The sequence below is a fragment of the Impatiens glandulifera genome, chromosome 5 (assembly GCF_907164915.1).
Source record: "Impatiens glandulifera chromosome 5, dImpGla2.1, whole genome shotgun sequence".
Lineage (NCBI taxonomy): Eukaryota > Viridiplantae > Streptophyta > Magnoliopsida > Ericales > Balsaminaceae > Impatiens > Impatiens glandulifera.
In genome coordinates this window covers 51,135,261-51,161,172 of record NC_061866.1, presented here as the reverse complement: position 1 = coordinate 51,161,172, position 25,912 = coordinate 51,135,261, and the positions used below count along the sequence as shown (strand labels likewise).

Below are 25,912 nucleotides of genomic sequence, written 5' to 3'. Positions count from 1 at the left end.
ATGCTTAATTTTTAAAGTGTCCGGATTGTCGGGTCGAGAGTTGTGGTTAATTTGGATATATATATGAGTGTAAATAGATACTTGAGTCGGATTGTGGGTTGACCCGCCTATAAACATTTTTACCGTAATATTTTTTTCACGATTTTTTATATTATTACTCGTATAAATGCACGAGATATAAACTAGTTTTATAAACTATGTGTGATTATCTAATATGAAAGAATTTTTATTTTCATTTCACCCATGAAATAAAAATTTGGGAAATATGTGAAAATCTTGACTAATCTTCAATACAAAATAGTTCCAAAATATGTGTAATTTAATAAAATTTTATAAGGATGTGATTTATGAAATTTAAATATTAAAAAAAAAATTAAAAACTTTTTTTTTTATATTCGAATCTCACTAAAACCTATAATTTAGATATTTTCATGATAGGGAGGGTGAGTTCCTAGTAAAAAAAGTGAAATTTTTTCGAAATATATTTAACAATTAATTTTCATGGATTAATTTTGTTTCATATTATAATAGTCCAATATAATATTAACAATTGAGACTTTTTATTAGAGGTTAAACTGAATTTTGGATAGTATAAAAAAAAATCTTTACCGCTATAATTTAGATATTTTCATGATAAGGAAGGGTGAGTTATTAGTAAAAAAAATTGAAGTTTTTTCTAAGTATTTTGATTCCTCGTGACTATTCCTTAGTTGTGCCCTTTCAAAAGCTTAGACCAAAGATATTTAACAATTAATTTTCACGGATTAATTTTGTTTCATATTATAGTCAAATATAATATTAATAATTGAGACTTTTTTTTATTAGAGGTCAAATGAAATTTTGGATAGTATAAAAAAAAATCTTTACATTAACGTTTATAAATAAATAAAATATGCATGTCACTAATTTAATTATCGAATTTCAAATAATCGGTAGTTAAAATATTCCATTTGTTAAAGTCAGTAATTAAATTAGTAAAATTAATTATTTATTTTTTCGTTTGAAATTGTTAAGTTAAAATCTATATTTTTATAACATTAACAATAAGAATCTTCAAATGAAAGGTTAAAAAAAACACTTCAAGATCTGTTGTTTCAAATGTGATGTTTCGTCTTACCCCACTTTCACAATATAAGTTTGATTTTTCATTATCTCTTCATTCATTTTGACACATTCTATAAAATAACTAATTTTTGTGAAGGTGGTGCAAGTTGGAGCACCAAATCTGGACTAACAGATTTGAAAAAAAGAAAAGAAAAATAGTAATGATAGGAAATAAAAATTTATTGTATGAAGGATGTCGAAAATGACGTGACGACACGTGAATGAATTTGAATAATGAATTTTTTCTCTTATTAAATTTAAATCCATAGGAACGCTATTCATTTCCTGACATACAATTTCACCTCTCTATTGTTATTTTGATTTTTTTTTCTAAGACAGACCAATTTGAGAATTTGATCTATATATACACAATACAACTATTTAAATATATATTTAAATTAGGTAATATGTTCTATACACAATTTTCTTAGGCCCAACCTTCAGGCATACCCATCAGGGTCATCACCCACAGCCCAATAGACCTAGGCCCATATTCTTCTTCTTCTTCTTTTTCCTTATCTCTTTCTATCTTTGTTTTAGTTCTTCAGATTCGTGCCTCTTTTATTCTTCAGAACTAAACCTAGTCTTCTTCTTCAGACCGTGGCACGCTCATCACGAATCAACATCACGGTCCTCACCAGAGAGACTGCGTGTAGGGTGCGAGACAGTTTTGCCTTGCGGGACTAGCCGCAGAAACGTCATCGACGGAATTCAATCCATTCGATTTCTGTTTCGTTAAGGTATAATTTATGCCCCTTTCTTGATATATTCCACGTGTTCGTCCCATATGTTGATCACTATTGGACAATTGACTCGATATTTGATCTTTTTACAGGCTTTTATTTTGTCAAAATATATACCATTTTATTTAGATAGAGTTCTGTTTCAATTAAATCTTGTTTCTTGATAGTTTAATCAACATTATTAGTTGTATATAACTCATGTTTGATCTTTTGTTTGATTTGTAAACAGTGAATAATGACCACTTCGGAGGAAGAAATCACAAGGCTCTATAGGGTCAGGAAGACTATTATGCAGATGCTTAGGGATAGGGATTACTTGGTTGGAGATTTTGAGATGCAAATGTCACGTGCCCAGTTTGTACAGAAATATGGAGAGAACATGAAAAGAGAAGACCTTGTCATTAATAAGAACAAGAGGGATAATAGCTCTGACCAGGTTAATTCTTTATTCTTAATGTTCAATGTTTTGATAAGATTAGAGGAAACATGGCTATAATTTAGAGAATCAGGAGTAAATTGCCAATATAATTTAGCAACTAAGATGGAAGTTGAGACTGATACATGATGGTATGCTATTCTTAACAATCTGATAGTGGTTATTTGAAAGGGTTAGAAATAAAGGATGTGGATGAGAAGATAGATACAAAATCCTTCTAGTTGTTATGTCATGTTGTACACACTAGCCATCAATCTATTTATTATAGAGGTGCTTTGTAAGTTCATTATCCCTTATCGCGTTATACTTTCTAGTTTCAAATGGAGATTTGTAGACACATTGGGTTTAGTGAGATTTGAAGTTTTTCACGCCCTTGAGCCCTTGAGCTTTAGTTAAGTCTCTTGAAAGTTTAAAATTGAATTTTATAGATAGAATTTTAGGCATACTAAAATATTGCTTGAATGAATGTGCTCCATTTTTAATTAATGGAAGTTTACTAGAATTTTCACACATTTTAGGTCCATCAACATGGGCACTTTCTTCTTCACATTCCTTCCCTAGTTGAATCACTTTTTTTTACTGATTGGTTGCTATTATATGATTGGCTACAGATCTACGTCTTCTTCCCAGATGAGCCGAAGGTTGGTGTAAAAACAATGAAAACATACACCAATAGAATGAAAGACGAGAGTGTTTTCAGAGCAATCTTGGTGGTTCAACAAAACTTAACTCCTTTTGCTAAAACATGCATTAGTGAAATATCTTCCAAGTTTCATTTGGAGGTTTTCCAGGTAATATATCATATTATTTTCTTCCCTCTTGAGAAACAAACTCTCTTTTATTCCTGCTAGTTTGATGCTGTTCTCTTATATGTCAGATCATTCATAGTGCTTTTGGTATTATAAGAAGCAACTTTTTTTTTTTTTTTCTGAATGTTATGTTTTCGATTATCTATCGACATTTGCAGGAGGCTGAGCTGCTGGTCAATATAAAAGAGCATGTTCTAGTCCCTGAGCACCAGCTTCTAACAAATGAGGAGAAGAAGACTTTGCTGGAAAGATACACTGTTAAAGATATACAGGTTAGGTCTATACTTACAGTCTTTTAAAAGGTAGTTTAAGCTTGAACTGTTAACTTGAAAACCGACCAAAAAAAACAACAGTAAAAATTACTGGATTAATCAATCAATTTAGTGTTGTTGAAATGCATTTGAAAAGAAAAATTACTGAATTCTAAGTGTTTAAAGGATTTCTTCATGCCCACAACTTTCTAAAGTGCACCCAAGAACAAGGTTTCATTCTGGGTTTTGCTTAAAACTACAAACTTTCTAAAGTGCATTTCAATTGTCTTTTGGTTGTTTCTCTAGCTCCCAAGAATTCAGATGACCGATCCAATTGCTAGATATTATGGAATGAAGCGCGGGCAAGTTGTGAAGATTACTCGGGCAAGTGAGACTGCTGGAAAATATGTTACTTATCGATTTGTGGTTTGAATTGTCTCCCTATTTTCTTATATTTGTTTGTACTGGAGTTGTTGTCTGCATACTGAAATTCTGTCATTTGATAAGGATTTAAGAAGATTTATCTAGCTGTCTTATTATGGAAAAGGTTATGCCTTCAGTTGAAGATGTTCTGTTTACAAACTCATCATTTTTATTGCCTATTTGGAAACATCTATATTTCAGTGTGAACCAAGGTTTTAAAATATGCGGTCCGACCGTGAAACGGTTGATTGAGCGGTTCGGTTTTTGACTTCGATACGGTTACCTTTCGAACCGGTCAAAATCCGGTTCGACCGGAAAATCAAATCGGATATTTCCTGCGCTTCCAGTGTCTTCTTTTAGTCGATCTTTGCATTGACGAACGCAGAGCGGAGCTACAGAAAGATCGGCCTTGAATATGTGCTCCTCTAGTGTCTCCTTCTAGTCGATCTTTGCATTGACGAACGCAGAGGTCTCACGGACTAGGACAGTTTGAGTAATCATGTAACAGGAATTGATCTATCAAGCGACACCATCATCGGTGATATGTCCTTGATCTCTCTGTAACACCATCAACGGAAATGTAAACAGAGAATGTTTCAATCTAAGAACAATAAACTAAATTTATTGAGGAATATGATTAAAGGAGAACTTATCTTAATCGGACAATTTGAAGATTATTGTTTTATCTACTAATCAAATCAATGGAGGAATTTATTTGAGTTTCCCTGTAATTTGTAGAAGTATGGTGGTAGTTATTTTGTCTCAGACTCCATTGAAGGTATGTTTGATGATTGTCCATATTTACAGTAACAATATCTAACCACAAACAACTTAACAGTGAATATTTGGACTGGTTTCATTAGGCTGAAAGAATTCTCCATTTCTGATAATTTATTACAAAGTTTATTAACTTATCTTCTATCAAATTAGAGTATATATAACAAAGAGTGTTTGTTGATTGCAGATAAAGTGTTGTATATAACTGAAAGTGTTTGTTGATTGCAGGTAAAATGTTTGTAAAAATGTTTAAGAAGAACGTTAAAACTAATATTAAGAAGATAATAGGAGCTGAATTTGAAATGTAGATAATTCTGGGAAACAAAATTGTACCGGTCGGACCGAAGTACGTCCAAAAAACGGTCGATCACCGAAACGGGTGTGAACTAAAAAGTATCATTAATATTATTTGATAGTTATTTGTATATCAATATTTAAATTAAAGTTCTATGAGAGATTATTTAAAATTATTGGGTATTTTAAAAATATTATTATATATTATTAAATATAAAATTAATTATTTTGGTTAATTATTTAAATATGCTGTGAATTGTGATGTAAACAAAAATAAGTTTATATTACTTAAATAGTTGTTGTTGTCTATACATATTACATACTTTTGACAATGGCTTATTTGTGAAAATTTATAATAAAATAAAATCAATTAGTTGCTTTAACTTCTTCTATAAAATTAGTATCCAAATATTAGTAATTTAATAAAAAAAAATACAATATTTCCTGACATGTTATAATATAATATATATTATTTGGCGTGAATCCCCAAAAAATAAAATAATTGTAGTTTTGATGGTTGAATAGTGTAAAGGTTGTCTTGTACAAGTGTGATACACGTGATAGTCTCACTTTATTGAAAAATTAAATAGCTTTTACTTATATATAAATAATTTAATATAATAAATTTATATGAAGCCTGTTATTGTTGGATAAAAAGAAAAAGAAAAATAATAATGTATTTTTAGATCATTAAAACTATTTTAAGCCCAATAATATAAGGACAACTATTGAAAATGTTTTTAATTTTATAAAAGTGTACTGGAGATGATCTTCAAAATAGTCAATGATAAAGACACTTTATTTTAGCTAAGATATTTTACATGATGGTGATCCTATTATTCTTTGTCTAAATTTGCAACTAGTGATTTCAATAAATGGGAAGATAAATTAAAGTCTTGACATGAATTTATTTCATATAGGATTAAGATTAAGAGTAGCAAATCCCAAACACCCCCAAGCCAAGATTTGCATATAGGGCATCACTTCCGAGTTTGTCGATCTCCCAAACATCCAAAACCCGAAGATTTGCCTATAGGACACTTCTAAGTTTTGTCGGATAACCGACCAACAATGTTTGGCAAACAACTCGATTAGGACAAACTCTTAAGCAAACAAGGCCTAAGTAGAAGAGTCAACTAACCAAACTCCAAGTGCACAATAAAGAGACAATAAAGTAAACATTTTGTTATTATTCTAATTAATGCAAAAGGGAGTCAAAACTCAACAAGAAGAATCCTTCACATACAACATCAAAGTAGCCAGTTTGCAGAAAGACAAGAAAAAGAAAAAAGATTACACCTTCTGCCTTGATCTTGATCCAAGGATGGATTGATGAAGGGGAATTTCAGCGACCGAACCTTCTGATCAGGTCTTGGTTTTCCATGCTGAGATGGTCAATTCGCGATTGAAGAACGTTGATCATAGCTTGTGCCCTCATCACTTCGATCTTCAAAGTCTCCCTTTCCATTGAAACATTCAGGATCTCATTCTCCAGATTACTGATGAATTTCAGATACCCTGGTGGAACACATTTCTCTAGATTAGATGCATGATGAAAAGGAACCACAACTGCCTCTTCATTATTATTATTCTCTTTTCTCCCAATATTATTATTATTGGATCCTCCTCCTCCTCCTCCAAATAACAATGGCAACTCCAAAAATCCAGAAGAAGGCATCGTTTTAGCATTATTAGTCCTAGTCGATATGCAAAGATCATGGACGATATTCGAATCTTCTTCTGAACCATTCAAGTTTGGATCGTCATTCTTCGCTCTTTTGCTCCTTCTTCCACCCCCACCCAAGGAAATTGGTTCTGGATCATCATCTTCTTCTTCTTCATGTTGTTCTTCTCTTCTTTCCCTCTTGCAATCAAAGGGTATATTTCTCGTACGCTCATTTGGTAACAACTCAGCTAGAAGAGGACGAGCCTTCACATTCCCAATTGAATGTTCATACTCATTCGTTTCATCATTCGCTTCATTTTCATCTTGTTCTTCTTCAACAGGATGATCTCCATTACCCATTTCATCTCCTCCGGGAACAAACAAGGTCAAGCCTTCATCATCCCATTCCTCTTCAATGAAGGGAGCATAACGATCCCCATTAGGAGGTCCTAAACCACTCTTCTGGAAGATTCTACACACTACAAATGCATCCTAATTAAACAAACAAAATTTAGTTTCATCAGAATCCCCTAATTCATTCATATAAAAACCAAACAGAACAGAACAGAACATAACAAATCAAACCTGTACTAGCCCAGGTTTCTCCACATCTTCATCTGCTAATCTGTACTCGTGCATAACCCAATTGGTCCGTTTTCCATCGGGTGCTCTTCCACTATGGAAAACCAGTGTTTTCTTCATCCCAATCGTTTCACCTTTATGACGAACACATCTATCTTTTCCCGTTGCTTTCCAATACCCTTTACCAGTTGCGCGATTCAACCGAGATCCGTTTCCATATTTCCTGTCTACAGGACTGAAGAAATACCACTCTAGGTCTCGATTCTTTACCCTTGAATGAACTAATCATTTTCCAATTTAAACAATAAATAAGAAATCCGAGATTAATATTGATACAAGGCAGAAGGAGAGACTAAAAACCACCTTGAAGCTCCCATGGCTCAGATTTGTAAACATCGATTTCTGTCACGGCCTCGAACCTGAATGGTTTAGCGCATGCCTTACGCTTAAGGTAATACTGAACAAGTTCTTCATCTGTAGGATGGAAACGAAACCCAGGTGCTAGAGACGTCGGTGGACGCGGCGCTGGGAGATTTTGGCCAAGACCCAGATCGTGGCCCATGATTAACCTGGATTATAAAGCGTCACAAGAGCATAGAAATGAATTAGATACGAAACCCAGATGGGAAATTGATTTAATTAGCTTTGCTGATGAATCTGAAGCATGAAATCAGAGAAATGTATTGTATTGTATTGAAGACTAACCCAGATAGATAGATGGATAGATAGATAGATAGATAGATAGAAAGGAAGAGAGTGAAGAAGAAGAAGAAGGAGATGATGATGACGATGATGATAAAGTTGGGTTGGTCAGTCAGCTTTAGGGTTGCAAGTAAAGCAATCGATTGCCCATCGGTTAAGAAAGCTCAGAAGCTTGCTTGTCACGAAAATCAATTCAATTTTCCTAATCAAGCCGTCTTATGGAAGTGGGTTTTATCTTCCATACTTTACTCACTTAAAGAAACAATTTTTGGTTGATGTGTCTCTCTTTGGCATATATATTTAGACACTTTTTTCTTCTATACTATCTTTCCCTACTTGAGGCAAGAATCTATCATGTTATCTCAAAGTTTTTTTACTATTCCACTTGTAAAGATAGTACTGGCTACAAATGGTTCTTATGTAAAGAACATACATTATAGAATAAATAGAACAATTAAAATACCACCAATTAAACAAAATTATACTCATCCAAAGAAAAGTTTGCTCCCCACTAATTTAGCAATCATTTTTTAAATCAGCCAAGAAAATATCACAATGGAAATGAAAAATGATGTTGTATTGACATAAACAAAACTCATCCAACATCTATAGCTTAATGACACTATATGTGTAACAAATAGTCAAATACCATTAAATCAAATAAAAAAGAAGAAGTGCACTTACTTGAATCGGGAATCTTAAATATGTAGAAGCAAACAAACGTTTTAAGATGTGATGGATTTACAGATGCAAAAATGAATTCTCTCGACGGGTAGCTAGCAAATCGAGGAAGGTACGCTTCACTAAGATGTGAACTCGATAAATGAAGAGTAATGTAAGCCGACCTACATAATGAAAATGTTCAATTTAATCGTAGATCAAGGAAATAGAAACCAATTTGACAACATAATATCTCGATAGAAACAAGCTTACACAAAAGCTCATTGTGAGGATGTGAAAGACAAGTCGGAGCTGAAAAGGAAGACGAGAGAGAAGAGTCGTCTCGAGAAAAAAGAGGCGGTAGCTATTTAGGATTAGTGATACTTAAAACACATAAGAATTCTATTTATATAACCCTAATTAGAATTGGGCTTAATTTTGGGTTCGTATATCCATTCTAACTTGCCTTTTATATCGATCTTAAATATAATTAAAGAATTCATTTAGAAACGGGGAGAGATCATCTGCTACGGATCATCCTCTGCTCCCTTGTTCCCTCACAAGGAGGGGTAAAACAGACCTTTTTTAAAAAAAAAAATAGACTGTTTTGTCCCTACCTGTGAGGAGGAACATGGAGAACATAAAATAATCCGTAGTAGGTGATCTCTCCTATTTAAAAAACACATAGATGCAAAAATTTTGAATTTGAAAATATAGTTAAAAGAAATTATGTTCGAAAAACTAAACTCTAATAAGACATGGTAGATTTATGTTGTTAGTAGACAAGGAAACACAACTCATATTCTAATTCACTTGATATAGACATATAATAGTTCATGTTAAGTCCATAATAGGTTTAATATCTTCCATCCAAAATGTGTAACTCCATTATGAGAGAGTAGTTTATGTCGGGGTTCTTTATGAGATGTTGAAAAGCTTGAATTGAATTGTATAAATTCAGTAAGGTAAGTCGAGTACATAAAGGTCATGTCGGGATCTGTTATGGGAGGTGGTGGGAGGTGGTGGGAGGCTTGGATTTGAATTTGTAAGTCCATGCGTTGCTCCGGAATAAGATAAATTTATTTCAATCTTATTAATGTTGTTTAATTTTTATTTTGAAAACCAATGTCATTTTATTAAATGATCATAGAGAGACCAATAAAATGTTTTGGTAGGTAGCAAGACAACCATTACCCCACAATCAACTGAAATAGACCAAATTCAAAAACAACTTTAAATACAAATGAATTTGATTTAATAGCTATAACATTTAATGTTTAATGTCTATTGTGATAATAAAGATTTATATTCATAATTATACCACTATCAATTGCCCACTCTAGTCAATTTTGTTGATTCGTTTCAGACTTATTTCTTCAGATATTTTTTTGGTATTTTTTTAAGAAACTTGATTTTTCGTGATTTTGTATGTAATGTTGCTTCCTTGCATTTTTATATTATAAAAGTATTTGTCTTATGAATAATAAAATAATTCTCAAACCAATAATTATGTCAGAATAGAATATCTTTTCAATTATCCATTTTGATATCAAACATTTTTCAAATAAATTTTATTGTTTTCATATAATCTTCTTAACATGTCATGCTGATAATGAATCTTAAACAAATAGACAGAGTAAAATCACAAATAAAAGATTGGGACACATCATAGTATTTTTTTAGAGTGAATTAGTACTTTGGTCAAAATTTAAAAAACAATATAGTTTTTCAATATTAAATTTGTGTTAATAAACAAGATAGACTATTTTGTAACTTTAAAAGCTTAGGACCTATTATCATTGTTTTAAAAACCATTTTGGGCATCGACCCGAATGTTTTGGCGAATTCCGGTCCGACTGATCCAACTGGTAGAACTTCAGTAATTTTGTCACTAGACATTATACTTTCCCATCCTCTTCCTCCTCAAATTATTTAGAAAACAAAAAAATTTAATCCATTTCTTTATATACATTACAAATCACCCATAAACATTTTAAGGTCAATTTCAAGATTTCGAATCTCTCACAAACAACTTTCTCAAGTAAAATTTTGGTTCAAAATGACTTTTCAGTCAAATAGAAAGTCGTACCCAAGTATATGTAAGAATTGAGTTACTTCAAAATAAAACGTTAAATATTAAACAAGGCCTAATCCATTCAAAGACTAAAAGCTAATGATTTACACAATTCCAAAGGCCACAACCAATAATTGTCAAAAACATTTGAATCAAATCAAGTTACATCTAAATTAAATAAATTAAATAGCTGAGTAACTGTAGGAAATTCTATTAATCCGAATTCAAAACAGAGAAATTCAAGCATGAAACTTAATACTTGAATCCGCATATATAATTGTAGAGTATAAATATCAACCCTAAGCAAATAGGCGCATAGCCCTAGCCAATAATAGATATTCAAAGTTAGTTCCACAATCTACGTGTTGCGATATACTGCAGTTCAAGTGAAAAATGATGGTTGAATTCGAATTTTCAAACCTGAAGACTTCTATCTTTCCACCATCAATTTATAATCTTTCTAACGAGGCTCGAGAGTAACCAAACAAGATGAGGAGTACACGATAATGTACACGACACTTCGAGGGTAAAACAAACTCCGAATGGAACAAATTTTTGCTTTCTCGAAAGACAACGTTTAATCTTTCAAAATCTGATTAAAATTCAAATGAAATGGAAAAGAAAAATATCTCAAGAATCTGATTGAAATTTAGGTATAGGAAAGAATGAAAAGGGAAAGTATTTGGCTAATCTCAGTTTCGATTTTCGGTTGAATCATCCGATCGGACCGAATTTTGACCGATTCAAAATATAACCGCATTAAAGAAAAATATCAAAACGGTTGATCGAATCACGTATTTTAAAACGTTTAAATTATAGAAATATTTTATTTAATGTTATTCTGGTTACATAAATTATGTCTATCATATAAACATTATAATCAACATATAAGAAAATTATATAATAAAATAATGTAATATTGATATTATCACAATTTATAATATTAAAATAATATCTTACAAATATATTATCTTATATTCTAACATCCTACTCAAAATTAAGATGAAAAACTGTTAAACAACTTGAGGTTGAAGATGAAATTGTGAAATATTGATGTGTTTTTCAAATTTCATACACTCGTGAGTTCCATCTAATTACAGGATGACAATGTTTTGACTGATAAATTAACAAAAAAAAAAGAAGTAGAATCTCATGAGCATTAAATGTTAGAATGAAACAACAACCGAATAAACTCCGAAGTTACTCGTGATTCTCGAGTTCCATCCAACGACGGGATAACAGTGTGTTGCCTAATAAAAAATCAACGAAGAAGGTAAAATCTCAGGGGCATATAATGTTGGGTGAAACAATACCTGAAAAGAAAATTCTTCATGATAAAAGAATGACATTGTGTTGATTAAATAACTAGTAAAGAATCACATAGGATTGAATTAAGACCAATAAAAATATGAGTATTGATTACTGAAATAAAACAAAAACGGAAAACAAATTCAGAGAATATGATTACCGAAAAAAAATAAGAACATAGAATTATTTGGAAGAAAAAAAAATATAATAATAATTATTAGAGCATTATTAGAGTTTTTTATCAATGACTTTTTTTTTTGGAAAAAAAATTGGACAACGGATTAAGTAGGTAGCCCGCAAACACACTTAATATTTAACCAGACACATAACTTGCCGTCTGACGGGCTCGAACTCAAGAACTTAGGGTTGGTATCCACCTTTTTTTTTATTAATAACTTTAATGGAGACAAGATCAAACTTTTTAGTTCAAGAACAAAACTTTAGCTCTAATACAATATTAGAATATATAAATATTTTCTTGAATGTTATTCTGAAAAGATTATATATGATTATTATATAGATATTATAATAATGTATAAAAAAATAATATTATATTATCGAGATAATATCTTATAAATATATTATTTTAAATTCTAACCAAATATATATATATATATATATATATATATATATATATATATTTTTAATATATATATTTTAATCATTTGAATAATGATGAGATTTAAATGTATCCAATTAATTTAATAAGGCCATTATTAATTAAGTGGGTAAACAATAAATAATAGTTAGTTAAGGTTCAAATTATTAAGTGTTGCTTCTTTGTACTTACCATTACCATCCTTATTCATAATATTAGTGGGATATTTAAATCATTCTAAAGAGTTCTTTTTTAAAAAAAAAATATCAGACCAAGATCATTACATGGAAATTTAATTTTTTTTTTTCCTTTAGGGTTTTCTTATTATAATTAGATTGTATTAATTTAATTTTAAGTGTAATTGAATGAGGCTAGCTTAAGTAAAAAATAATTACATACAAAAATGAAAGTCTCAAATTTAGGTACTTATAATAAAAACATCTTCTTCCTTCTATATTTTAAAGCATTAAGTCATCAACTTCATGATTGAAGTGGATGGGTTAACTTTAAATATATAATAAATCATGATTTAATAAATAAATAAAAATCTTATGTAACAAATAAAATTATGGTTAATCATGATTAACATATAAATATTAAACTATTTAAAATAAAATAGAGTCAACATCTAACAATTTCATTTGTCTACAAATACAGCTCAAAAGTCTAAAACTTTTGGCATCTTTTGATATTTGATTAGTCAAAAAAGATACACATTATTATTATTATTATTATTATTACTAATTAATTTGTGATTCCTTGTAACCAAGAAGGATATAAACAAATCACAACCTTTCTTCACATTTTAAGTTACTTAAAACGTAAAAGTCAAGAAAAGAAAGCCTAATTTCTTGCACTCCATGATAAAAATAAAAGTAATGGTATCATCAAGAAAAATATATAAATAATTTTTCAAAGAAATTCATCCCAATTATATTTCTTATATCAAGCAAACCTAGACCCACCCATGTGATAAACATGCACGGTTGTATGAACAATAATAATATTAATAATATTAATATGTTTGTTTGGTACAAAATTAAATTGAAAACTCTAATATTTTGGTACCTAATTGTACATGTGGATGAAACAGAGATGAAAAAAGATGCATTATTTATCTCTTTTCCAGCCAAGAGCATTCAAATTGGATTGTTTTAGTTCTATATACTTCCCAAGCCTGCACCCAATAATTCAAATTTAGAAGAAAAACAAAGATTTGTATCATCAGGAAGTCAAATACTTACGATAAATCAGCTGGAAGCCTGAAACCGCCTATTCGTATTCTCTTTAGCGAATAAATCTGAATCAAACGACAAAACAAACAAACAAACTGATCATCAAGATACCATTAACCTAAAAACGCAAACATTAAGGCTATTATTGGTTCAGGTGGAATTCAAATTAATGTTAGGGGTCCAAGGAATTATAATTTCGTTGGAATTGAACCTATATCTTTTTTTTTTAAGTTTCAATCGGTTCACTTGGGATCCTCGGTTACCAAAGGCCCCTGTACCCTCTCACAGGGAGGGGTAATGATAAAAAACAAATATATATATATTACATTTTTACCCCTCCCTTTGAGAGGGTCCTTTGGTAATAGAGGATCCCAACTGCAATCGGTTAACCTTGAAATTTTAATCCTATGATTTCCCTCGTCGTATAAGAAAAATCATGTCCATTCGATTTCTAAACTATTTTGAGACATTCATAAGCTGGGGTCTAACCTCAAGACCAGCATTCTTTACAAGTTCACGCACTTCATGGTTCCTTCCTTCATGAACCTGCATGATTCACTTGTAAGAAATCTGTGTATAATTGAAAATCAGGTCAAATATATGGTACAATTCTACAATTGATTAAAAAACTTCAGCGAGCATTTGCACGTCATCCTGTGAATTTTATGCAGAGAATGTGAAGGAAAAAAGGATCAATCAATCAAAATGACATTAGATGATTTCTCTGGAGAAAAAGTTTTTATTACCACAACACGTATACGAGGTCTTTTTAATTCTGGTTGTTGAGGCAGTAGCTCCACGGCATCTGGTGTGCACTGAACACCATCAATCATGGTTCCCTCAGATATCGTAACTAGATGTCGCTTATTGACTGTACCCTCTATGGTTGCAATATACCTGCATCATTATTACGAAACTCGTTACAATTTTACAGTGCACCACCATTGATGGCAATAACATTTATTTATCAAGGGAAAAATAATCTTATGAATTTTATATTACTAATGGTTTTCTTTTAGATAGGTGCAACAATGTGCTAACCTCCCCCAAGAACAGAAACCCTAATCTAAAAAAAAAGAGTTTTCATTTCTATAAATCTGATCATAAGATGTTATGTTGCCAATCTTATCCTAATCAGAGACTATGAGCAGATAGACTGACATTCACCAAAATGATAAGAGCAAGAATAATGCAGTGCAATAATTTAGTTAGTAAAGAAACTTACTCCTTGGATAAGTTAGCCGAAGGATGTGAAATATTTTGAGCAAATTCACCTGAAATTCCACGGAACAGTTAGTAAAATCTAGCACGAGAGAGTTTTTTTTTCTGACACGGGTTTATTCCCGGGGTTGGCTAGCATAAACCCCACAGTCATAACCCCTTTCAATAATAGAGCATTTTTAGTAGAAATTAAACTTGAGGCCTTGAGCTAAGAATAATCAATACCGAAATATGAAAGAAACAATTACTCTTGAATTAGCAACAAATTAAATAAAAGGGGTATTTAACATGCCATCATTTGTCACTATGATCAATCCACTTGTGGCAACATCAAGCCGTCCAACAGTGAAAAGTCTTGGTTTAGGTTGCCCAGGATTTCTCTTGTCCTGTAAAAAGACACATTTTTAAAATGATAAAGCTTACTTTGATCAAAGAAAACTAACCAATAAACATACCCAAGTCTTCAAGTAATCATCAAACAAGGATAGAGCAGATTTAGTTTCCTTTTCCCCTGCAGAGCATATATACCTGTAAAAGAAACCCTAGCTTCATGGTTTGGTAATTATTACTTCTCAAGAGAACATATGATTAGAGAATAGAGATAATACCCTTTAGGCTTGTTTAAAGCAAGATAGACTTTCGGAGGCAGCTTCTTTGGGAGACGGTTTCCATTAACATAAATCATATCCCTTGCTGGATCAACTTTGGTCTGCCAATAATAAGACGTTTCAAGATTGTAATGCAAGCAAACAGATTAAGGATAATCTATCTAACAAAGATAGAAATTGACCTGGGGTGTATTGCAGACAGACCCGTTAACAGTAACCTTGCCTTCAAAAACAAGTTCTTCACTGCTCCTCCTTGATGCCACTGTAAACAAAAACCATATCAAGCATATATAAAATGCCAAATTCAATAAATGGGTAGTAAATGTATCTACTACTACTACCTCCAGCAGCAGCGAGAACTTTACTGAGTCTTTGAGGTGGATCTCTGAAATTTTCATTATAAAATCGCCGTGCAGCTTTTGAATGTTTTGGCTCTATCGATGCAGCTTGTTTCTTTGAGGTTTCGGGTTTCTTCTTCTTCTTAGTAGATTGAGTCTTGGCATGTGCCAAGGCATGGAGAAGATGAGCCGGAGGACTGGTCTGCATACTAAGATTGCCGTTCTCGTCGCGAGTGATCCATGGGATGAACATCTGACCGCGGAGGTCGTTCTCATCGGATGTCTCGTTTGTTAAGGTAGAAGGATTGGGTTTGGGTTTGTCTGGAGCGAAGGTGATGTTGAATTCAGTACGAGGAGAGGTGGAGGAGGAGGAAGAGGAGGCGGAGATGGAGAAAGAAAGGTTAAGTGTACGGAAGTGACAGCGGGTACGTGTGAGATTGGACAGACTAAAATGGTGGAGAGTGGAGAGTGCAGCGGAAACCGCAGCAGCTGCCGCCATCTCCAATGAAGGAGGAGGAGGATGATGTTAAGGAAGATGGGAGGGATGAAGTTTTGGGTTATGGTCTTTCTTGTGCCTATATGGTTTAAATGAAAAATGTATTCAATTATCTAAAATATATATTAATATTACACTTTACCAAGTTTATTTTTTTATAAATGATTTGTGAGAAAATAAACTATAAATACTCCGAATAAATTTTGATATCATTATAATTCGTAGTACTAGTTTCAGACTTTAGACTTCCCGGTACTTAATACAACCCACGCTCCCGGTTAAGACTTTAAAGGTAACTCACGTTACTCGCGTAACTTTGATTTTACGGAAATCAATCGGACACTTAGAACTTTAAAAGTGATCTACCTAATATTTTATTTTCGCGCAGATTCAAGAGGTGTTTCCTTGTGACACTTTGTTTTCGCGGGAAGAAGACTCTTTAGTTGGGAAATTTGACTAAATAACCTCAAAGATGAGGTTATTTGAGCCGGTGGTAAATTACTAATTAAATTGCGCTCGTGGTCTTTTTATTTATTTTTGACGAAATTGCCCTTGTAGCGAAACGCTAAGGGACTTAGCGTTTCGCTAAGTGGATTAGGTTTAGTATAAATACTTAAATTTTTCCATTTCCTTCATTTTCTTTCTCTCTCTTCGCTCTCTTCTCTTGTTCTTTCTTTGACGGCGGCGACGGAGGCGGCGGCTACGGCGACGGAGGCGACATAGCTTACATGATCTTGATTTCAAACCCTAACCTAAATCGATTTATGTTTTTATTTACACGATCTTCATTTCAAACCCTAACCCTAAACTTATTTTGCATGCAGGTGAAGGATTTGAAGGATTTGAAGGTCGAAGAAAAAAGGAGAAGAAGATCTTCATTTCAAACCTTAACCTAATTCGATTTATGTTCATGTTTCCATTATCTTATCTTCATTTCAAACCCTTCGATTTAATCTGTTCTTATTTGGTTCATGTTGGTTCTGTTTCAGGGAAGATTCGCTAAGTGTTTACCGTTTCGCTAAGTGCTTATCGTTTCTCTAAGTGCTTACCGTTTCGCTAAGTGCTTATCGTTTCGCTAAGTGCTTACCGTTTCGCTAAGTGCTTACCGTTTCGCTAAGTGCTTACCGTTTCGCTAAGTGCTTACCTTTTGTTTCTTTTTTAGACCTTGTTCGTATAAGGGTATGAAAAAATGTTTTATGCAACTAATTAAAAATTTCACTGAAATCTTTTGCATATGGTGTAGACTGATAAGGAGTCAAAGATGAGGAGCAATAGTTATAATCCATTTTTTGAAGATCATCACTCCCATGAGTACATATACTGAGCTTTGCGACTTATTGTTGCCTTTATGATGAAGACTCTTTGTTTAGATCGGGATGGATGGAATGATGTATTATTATTATTATTAGTTATGTGTGTGTGAATGCTACTTAAGATTAAGATGATGACGATGTTTTGCTGTTTGTTGCAGCAAATACAGTAATGTTCTTTCTTTTTATAAGGTTGCTAGAGAGAACTAAACTAAACTTGGCTATGTAGATATAATTGTTTTAACTTGTGTGCTTTTTGTGACATTAATATATAATGTTCATTTTTTCAGTATTTTTGGCATTCATCATCTTTTTATTTTGATTGTTTTTGTATATGATTAAAAACAAATTCTAGAGTTTACTCTTAAAAAGTATATTAGTTATTGTAAGACGTGAGAAAATAGACTATAAATATCCAAAACAAACCACAAATATATCACTATATTAACTGTGATTTTATGATGGGGATTTAGTCGTTGCGATCTCTTTAAGATTCAAGAGGTACTCTTCGTGACACTTTATTCCTACTATCGGGTCGGTTTTGATACAAGTATCGTTACCCGTGAAGAAATATACTAAAAGTACCTCGAGACCAATATAATCAAGCTCAAGAGGTACCCTAATAAAGGTATTTATAGTTTATTAGTGAAGTACATATTTACAATAATTGATACAAATAAACAAATAATCTTTGCTCTTGCTAACACTACAAAAAGCTTCGGGGCTCCTGTTAGCACTACAAAAAGCTTTGGTCCTTTTCTCGGGTTCATAGAGTCGTGTTTCGTTTACCAACAACGGAAGACCCCACAATGCAGGTAGCAACAACAGTTAGGAACAAGATGTCGTCAGCCTCAATGAAACTCCAAAAGAACATTTATTGGAAAGTCTATTGTGTTTTTTTTCGCTTCTATTTTTGTTTCCTCTTAGAGGAGATCAACATTTTTTAATTCCATCATATTCTTTCAAAACATTTATGCTTTGTTCTAATTTAATAACATCATATTCAAAAAAATATTATTTAATAAGTGTAAGATAATGATAGCCTGAAAAAAATTGATCAATAATATAAAATTTGGTGGCAAAAACATATACAAATGTTAGACAAACCAAATATAATGAATGATGAGACTGCTGGTTGATGAAATAACTAGACAACTCGTTATAGCAAACATATTAAGAAATGTGTTTTACAATCAATGTTTCATCGAAATGGATGTAAAGAAGAAACAAGTCATTATCTGTAATGACAATATTATCTGATTTATTTGCAGAGAACATCATCTATTATTGCAGCCAAACTTGAACATATACAAACAAACAAAATAAGTAAAAAAAAGAGAATTGTGATCAAATTCATTAGTAACCAATGGCAATTATAACAATGACAGAATTACAATAACAATAACCAAAATTACAAAGCCAAAAAACACCAACTTCATCAACATCCCACCTCTCTTTCTTTCTTTCTCTCTAGCTATATTCAAAAATTACAACAAATTATCTTCCTTCAATCTCCCCTGTCTGGATGATGTATATGTTTCTTCTCCATGTCTTGACGGGGATTGGGGAAGAAGTAGAAGAAGATTACCTCAAATCCAGCGCTTGCGTCCTCCTCGTGAGTTATGAGCTCCTTGAAACCACCTATCCCATCCTACCACTGCTGGACCTTTAGTGCTGCATGCAGTTCAGTTAAATTCATTCTCAACAATGTTAATAATCTATCATCTATCTATCTACTACTGCTCTTAACTCTTTCTATAAATCAAACAGTTAACAACAAATAAAATGTAAAGGGATTGATGAAATTGTACATACATAGGGAGCAAAAGATCAGACAGACTTTGTCCAAGATTATCTATCATTTATCTATCTACTACTGCTATTATTTCCGTTTATTGATTATCTAAATACATAATGATCTCCAATATACACCATAAGAAAATATATCTATGTACTTTAAACAGGCAGACTTTGTCCAAAATTATCTAAATGGTTGAAAATGCTTAACATATCCTTTGTATTATGTATAATCTTCAAAAAGAGATAGGAAAATCTCTAGATAGCTTAACAATGCATAATAATAATAATAATAAAAAAAAATATGGTTCAATATATCCATTTCGAAATGTTAAGCACTTAGCGAAACGCTAAGCACTTAGCGAAACGCTAAGCACTTAACGAAACGCTAAGCACTTAGCGAAACGGAAAGTAAACCCTAAACAACAGATTCGAAGATGCATAAACCAAACATCAATAATAAACTTGAAGTATAATAGGATAAACGTACCAAGTGGAATCGTGCTTGTGCTCGTCGTGGAGCTTATCGTCGTGGATTTCGCCGTCGCCGCCGATTGCCGCCGCCCAACTTAGAGAGAAGGAGGAGAAGAGCGGGAAGAGAGAGAAGAAGAAAAAAAGAAATGAAAAAAAATAGACTGGAATATATTAAATAGTAAGGGTAATCTGGACATTTCACACCTTACCACTTAGCGAAACGCTAAGTCCCTTAGCGTTTCGCTACAAGGGCAATTTCGTCAAAAAAAAATAAAAAGACCACGAGCGCAATTTAATTAATAATTTACCACCAGCTCAAATAACCTCATCTTTGAGGTTATTTAGTCAAATTTCCCCTTTAGTTAGGACTTTAGAAATGACTTACATGACACTTTATTTTTAAGGGATTCAAGAATGCTTTCCCGAGACACATTGATTATATATTACTTGGTCGTATCATCTTTAATGCCCGAACCCAGGTAATGTTACCCTAAAGAAAATAGACTACAAATACCCTAAACATATTTATTATAATTTTTCGACGTAAAATATAATATATTAGTTTATTAAAAAAAAATAATAATAATAAGTTATTCTTTCTATAATATATATATATATATATATATATATATATATATATAATAATAATAATAATAATAATAATAATAATAATTAAAGCTCAATATCAAAATTCTAAAATTTAATTTTCAATTTGAATTCAAATTTTCTTGCACATCTTTTTATAAAATAAAATTGTTTTTTTTATATATAAATTAATACTTTTATATTTATACATTAAGTTAAAGAGACCAATTTATTTTTCTATAATCTTGATAGAAGTCCTAACTAAGAAGACCAATATTTAATTTTATAAAAAAAACATTTCTTAAAAACTATACAACTAATACAAGTCTATTACTCATTTGAAAAGATTTGGATAAATAAAAGTAGGGGAACTTAAACCTAATACAATTCCTTGATAGTGTTTGTATAGATATTTCATGTTGAAACAGGCCAACAATAAATTTGACAGTGCACAGAACATTACATTCAACATCATGCTGAGTACATAGTAGTATATCTATAGTGAACTATTAGATATATTTGTTTTCCAGAACAAAGAGAAATATTAATCCAATTCAGGAGATGAAAAGAGCTGCAATACATCATAATATACAACATCGAGCGAGTCTTAAGGAATATATTGTTGTTTTTTTTATGATTATGTGTTGCTTGATGGGGGCGACCGAGGCAGCCTTTTACCAATTTCCTGTGGAAAACGAAAAACATATTAAAGCATATCATGGTAACACAGCAATTGATGTTAGAAGGAATTGAAAAGGAAGGTAAACACCAAAATTAAAGATACCTCAAACAGCTGGTTAATATTATCAGCAGTTTTTGCAGATGTCTCTATGAAGAACATACCATTCTTTTCAGCATAATCAATGCCATCCTGAGGTGAAAAAACAACAATAAAACCATTGAACATGAAACAAAATGCAAATCATTTTTTACTGTTTTAGAAGAAAAAAGATGGATTGACTAACTTGGATAGGAACTTTTCTTTTATCTTGGAGATCAGCCTTATTTCCAACCAAAGCCATAACAATGTCAGGGCTCCCATGTTTCTGCAGTTCCTGTAGTATTATAGTAAGAACTAGTCAGACATGGAAAACCAATGGAAGGAAGCCAGTGAATTCCCAATCATTCAACAACAACAAAAAGCCGAAGTGATGCAGTGTCTCTAGCAAATGTTTTACTTCTTGCATAACTAAATAGGTTGTTCTTGGTATTTCCTGATTAATTTTCAAAAACTAAACTGATACTGCTCTCTGAATTCCTTGTTGGAGCTCAGAAAGCAAGAAACAAGGCGGTTCCAATGGGAAAAACTATATCCCCAAAAGGAAAACTGATTATGTTAGAAAATTGCTGTTAACACCATCGACCTAACTCAAATGCGTATAATGGTGGCATCTATAAGCTAAGAGAAAAGAGTGTCATATTTTCCCCTTTTGGAAAGCTCATGTATGTATATGCTTATCAAATGTCCTTTTATTGATCAGAAAGTTCATAGAAAATGTGCAATCATTCTAATTTTATACTATAAATTAGTAAGGATAGATATGTTATTATCTTATTTTGTTAGTAAAAATGAACAAATCAATTTCTAGGATTTTCTTCGTGTATAACATTTTCTCCATGTGAAAACACTATAGAGAATGATACTTTAATGATTAATACCATACCTTGACCCAGTATTGTGCCTTGGTAAATGATTCAGCACTAGTTATGTCATAGGCGATAACCGCAATTCCAGCACCTCTGTAATACAGTGGCGCTAATGCAGCATACCTGTCAATAAATATTCAGAACGATGCAAACTTAAGAATATGTCTTCATTCCACATTTCAAGGAAAATAAGAAACTAGCTTACCTCTCTTGCCCGGCTGTATCCCATATTTCAAATTTAACCGTGGTAGAATCTTGCAAGGCAATCGTTTGAGAGAGGAATGAAGCCCCAACGGTCACCTGAAATCATGAGTAAATGGTGACCATCCATCGGTATACAAAATGTAAACCAAAATTATCCCTGAAAGAGCATTAGTCCGCCAAATCTAGGAAGACGTAAATCCACTAACTAAGAATACCTTTGAAGTTGGATCAAATTGACCACGAACAAAACGAAGAACAATGCAGCTTTTCCCAACACCTGAATCTCCTAATAGTACAAGCTGCAAACATTGATGGAAGATATAAGAACAGGTGCTTTCTAGCTATTCTTATTGCCTTTCTCTTTTCCATGTTATTAATGCAGAACAGGTATTTATTTCTTCAACCCAATTTTCTTCAGTTAAAAATGAAGTTTCTACACTGCTTTACCCATAAATTTTCTAGGTTTTCCAAGAAACACGACCCTTCATTCACCAAAGTTGTTCAGAACCCATCAAAATGAAAGGAAATTAATTACCTTCACCCTAAGGTTTTTCGGGTCATGCCCTCCGCCATTTTCCGTATTCAGTCCAGCTGATCTACCCGCAGACCTATCTAAAAAAGCAAGATCTCAGTTAATCGTCACATAATTAGATTAATTGGTAGTCAGATTCAATCTTCTTCTTGAGCTAAAATAGGAGAAAATCCAACTTGAGAAAAAAGAAAATTGATTGATTGATTGATTATCCTGGCACAAAGCTCTTTCTCTAATATATCTCCGACCGAAAAAGAGAAAAGTTAAAATTTTTTTGTAGGGTTTTACCTGGAAGAGAGGAGGAACAGCCCATTTCAGCGGCGAGAATCCCCGAAATTAACAGTAATCTCTGGTCTGCCTAATAAACAATAATAATTTGATCGATGATTAGAGCAGAGAAGAGAAGAGAAAAAGGGACGACGAGAGTCGTCCAAGGTGAAGGAAGATTCTTTGATCCGTGTTCAGGAAGAAGAAGATGATGTGCAATTTGGTTATATCCGTTGTCACCATTATTAACATCTTTTTATTCATTTTATTTATATATATTATATTTTATTTATAAAAAATTAATTTAAAATTAATAATTAATGATCTAAATATTATATAATAATAATAATAATAATAATAATAATAATAATAATAATAATAATAATAATAATAATAATAATAATCTAACATAATTAAACAAGTATAACCCTTTAACCAACTAGGCTAATAATACTTTATATTTTAAATTTAACACTAAATTTGATGAACGTTGCGATTTATCAATAGTTTTTAATTAGTCATACTTCTTTTTTAACTATGCGTTATAGATTTCACTATTATTAGTAAGCAATAATGAAATAATTCTGTCATATTTATAGAGATAGATGACATAATTCATATGGATATATAGTAAGTCTCGTTTGAACAACTTTAATGGTAGTCTTTACATTTTTCTTTCACTCGTAGTATGGAGAAAAAGTGGACTCTAGAGGTCAAACTAAATGAGTTGAGAAATCAAACTGTATCAATTGTTTTAGAGATCGTTCTGCAATGTGAGAGTAATTAGATACTTGAGTTGGATTATGAGTTGACCCGTTCATACACTTAAAATGGTTAAAAATAAAATTAAAAATGCTAGCACATTTTATCGTAATATTTTTTCTTAGTTTTTTATATTATTACTCGTGCAAATGCACAAGATACATGCTAGTTTTATAAATAATTAAAAAAAAACTCTCAATAGAAAGATCCAACATCAAATGATTGGTTAAGGATTTCTCTAAATACGAACTCATTTGAGTTTTTGAACGATAATTGTTAAATTAGAGTAAGCCGAATGAACAAAAAAAATATCTACAAAAAATTCTGAACGACAGTTAAAATTATTTTTAACCGAGAGTTGATAAACAATGTCGAAAAAAATCATTCCAAATGAAAATGAACTATCTACATATATGACCGAAGTAGTGAGAAATCCATTCAAATCATGAGAAGATACATGTAATAGGTGTTCCATATAAAAAGATCAAATCAAATAACTTTTTATAAAAAAAAATGACAAATAACTCCAAATTCAATTATTTCATCTCATTTGATGCTAAAAAAGGGACAAACACGGACTCGAAAAATGATTATCAACACAATCGGATGACATGCACAACAACGATCCACCAACGATGGTTATTCGGACTATAAAGATTTGAAACGAAAAAATCGATTCGACTAAACAGAATACCGGACCGAATAAAATACAATATCAACTCAAATATTAATAAGTTATTCATATTAGACCTAAAATAAAATTATATACACTATTATTATCATATTCAAAACAAAATTTTATTTTATTTACTAACAAAATTATAGTCAACTAAAAATATTACTTTCAACTTTATTATTATTATCCATTTAAATATATATATATATATATATATATATATATATATCAAAAATAAATTTGATTAAATAATGATGGGCTTCAGTTTTTTATTTACTATTTTTTTTCTTTTCACCTTGGAATAATTTTCTTAAAGTATATTTATGGGTAGATGATGGACTCCTTTAGATGTTTTAAATCTAAAGATCAAGTCATCCTACAAAATTAGTTTTGAAGAATGACCCGGGAGGGACAGCAGATTCTCCGCCATCATTCATGAGGATAATATAAGACATATAATGTGTAATAAGTTTTAATTAATAAAAAAAACTAAATAATATATATATATATATATATATATATATTTAAATAAAAATATTTATATTTTTAAAAATATTGGAATGTTTAGTCTAATTAGTAATAAAAAAACTTGATTAGTTTTAATATTATTTTAAGTTACAAATCTTTATATATATAATAATTTTTAACAAGAGTTCAACGGATTCTTGCATTATAATGTATTATTAGTTAAAAATTGAAATACATAGGTCATTACATTATCACTACAACGATCCTCCCTAATGACTTAATTAGTAATTTTATTTCAAATTCAACTAGAATTTTATAAAAGAATAGATCCATGAATTTATGGCACTGCGTTTAGATACTTTTAAGTGAAATTTCTTTATTTTTATTTTAAAACATTTAAAATAGTGTTGATTAATCTGGTATTTAAAATGAGTTTAATATTAATATATTTTAAAGTTAAAATAGCATCATAATATATTTAATAAATAATAACTGTATTTTAAGAAGTCAAATATATTAAAAAAAATTACTATGTTGATATGTTTTCAAAAAACATTTAATCAACTAAATTATGTTATTCTAGTTTAAAATAATATAAACTTATTATATTTATTTATAAACTATAAAATATAACTAATGAATTAAAAAATAAATTTATTTATTGGTTTAGAAGACCACCAATCCTCATGGCCCTAGGCTCTAGCGGATGATTATTTTTCACTCAAAATATTTTTAAAAGTTGACATAAATCTTCTAACAAAAATAATGAATATAGTAAAGGAAATAAAACAAAAATGAATAAATCATAATAATCAGAGAAAAAAAATGCAATAATTATTTTTTTGAAAAGTTAGAAAAATATATT

The 25,912-nt window shown here is 31.2% G+C and overlaps 4 protein-coding genes across 4 annotated transcripts; 1 reads left to right on the top strand and 3 right to left on the bottom strand.

The window, feature by feature from the left end:
• Positions 1–1,657: 1,657 nt before the first annotated feature.
• On the top strand, positions 1,658–3,908 carry LOC124940639 (DNA-directed RNA polymerases II and IV subunit 5A-like). The gene is made up of 5 exons (XM_047481162.1): positions 1,658–1,844; positions 2,077–2,283; positions 2,895–3,074; positions 3,251–3,364; positions 3,650–3,908. Exons 2-5 carry the CDS (start codon positions 2,083–2,085, stop codon positions 3,773–3,775), a joined length of 621 nt encoding a protein of 206 aa, XP_047337118.1. The 5' UTR covers positions 1,658–1,844; positions 2,077–2,082; the 3' UTR covers positions 3,776–3,908.
• A 2,099-nt stretch (positions 3,909–6,007) lies between these two features.
• LOC124940636 (NAC domain containing protein 50-like) lies at positions 6,008–8,047 on the bottom strand. Its single transcript, XM_047481160.1, has 4 exons — positions 7,791–8,047; positions 7,449–7,654; positions 7,089–7,366; positions 6,008–6,995 (listed from the first exon to the last, which is right to left on the bottom strand). The coding sequence occupies exons 2-4, from the start codon at positions 7,645–7,647 to the stop codon at positions 6,183–6,185; spliced, it is 1,290 nt and encodes a 429-aa protein (XP_047337116.1). The 5' UTR covers positions 7,648–7,654; positions 7,791–8,047; the 3' UTR covers positions 6,008–6,182.
• Positions 8,048–13,397: 5,350 nt separating this feature from the next.
• LOC124940638 (putative ribosomal large subunit pseudouridine synthase SVR1, chloroplastic) lies at positions 13,398–16,405 on the bottom strand. Its single transcript, XM_047481161.1, has 10 exons — positions 15,833–16,405; positions 15,674–15,753; positions 15,492–15,592; positions 15,339–15,411; positions 15,176–15,269; positions 14,888–14,936; positions 14,409–14,559; positions 14,152–14,208; positions 13,672–13,727; positions 13,398–13,604 (listed from the first exon to the last, which is right to left on the bottom strand). The coding sequence occupies exons 1-10, from the start codon at positions 16,326–16,328 to the stop codon at positions 13,538–13,540; spliced, it is 1,224 nt and encodes a 407-aa protein (XP_047337117.1). The 5' UTR covers positions 16,329–16,405; the 3' UTR covers positions 13,398–13,537.
• A 4,722-nt stretch (positions 16,406–21,127) lies between these two features.
• Positions 21,128–23,363, bottom strand: LOC124938264 (ras-related protein RABF1). Its single transcript, XM_047478681.1, has 8 exons — positions 23,163–23,363; positions 22,878–22,954; positions 22,558–22,641; positions 22,344–22,438; positions 22,156–22,261; positions 21,457–21,546; positions 21,276–21,362; positions 21,128–21,176 (listed from the first exon to the last, which is right to left on the bottom strand). The coding sequence occupies exons 1-8, from the start codon at positions 23,185–23,187 to the stop codon at positions 21,129–21,131; spliced, it is 612 nt and encodes a 203-aa protein (XP_047334637.1). The 5' UTR covers positions 23,188–23,363; the 3' UTR covers position 21,128.
• Between the last annotated feature and the right edge of the window lie 2,549 nt (positions 23,364–25,912).

Coding starts and splice junctions, on each gene's coding strand:
- LOC124940639 (XM_047481162.1), top strand. CDS start 2,083: ATGACCACTTCGGAGGAAGAAATCACAAGGCTCTATAGGGTCAGGAAG. Junction 2,284..2,894: donor GGGATAATAGCTCTGACCAG/GTTAATTCTTTA, acceptor GATTGGCTACAG/ATCTACGTCTTCTTCCCAGA. Junction 3,075..3,250: donor TTCATTTGGAGGTTTTCCAG/GTAATATATCAT, acceptor CGACATTTGCAG/GAGGCTGAGCTGCTGGTCAA.
- LOC124940636 (XM_047481160.1), bottom strand. CDS start 7,647: ATGGGCCACGATCTGGGTCTTGGCCAAAATCTCCCAGCGCCGCGTCCA. Junction 7,367..7,448: donor TGAGCCATGGGAGCTTCAAG/GTGGTTTTTAGT, acceptor GAAAATGATTAG/TTCATTCAAGGGTAAAGAAT. Junction 6,996..7,088: donor AGAAACCTGGGCTAGTACAG/GTTTGATTTGTT, acceptor TTGTTTAATTAG/GATGCATTTGTAGTGTGTAG.
- LOC124940638 (XM_047481161.1), bottom strand. CDS start 16,328: ATGGCGGCAGCTGCTGCGGTTTCCGCTGCACTCTCCACTCTCCACCAT. Junction 14,937..15,175: donor GATCATAGTGACAAATGATG/GCATGTTAAATA, acceptor GTGGAATTTCAG/GTGAATTTGCTCAAAATATT. Junction 14,209..14,408: donor GACCTCGTATACGTGTTGTG/GTAATAAAAACT, acceptor TGAATCATGCAG/GTTCATGAAGGAAGGAACCA.
- LOC124938264 (XM_047478681.1), bottom strand. CDS start 23,187: ATGGGCTGTTCCTCCTCTCTTCCAG. Junction 22,262..22,343: donor GATACAGCCGGGCAAGAGAG/GTAAGCTAGTTT, acceptor ATTTATTGACAG/GTATGCTGCATTAGCGCCAC. Junction 21,547..22,155: donor AGGCACAATACTGGGTCAAG/GTATGGTATTAA, acceptor ATAATACTACAG/GAACTGCAGAAACATGGGAG.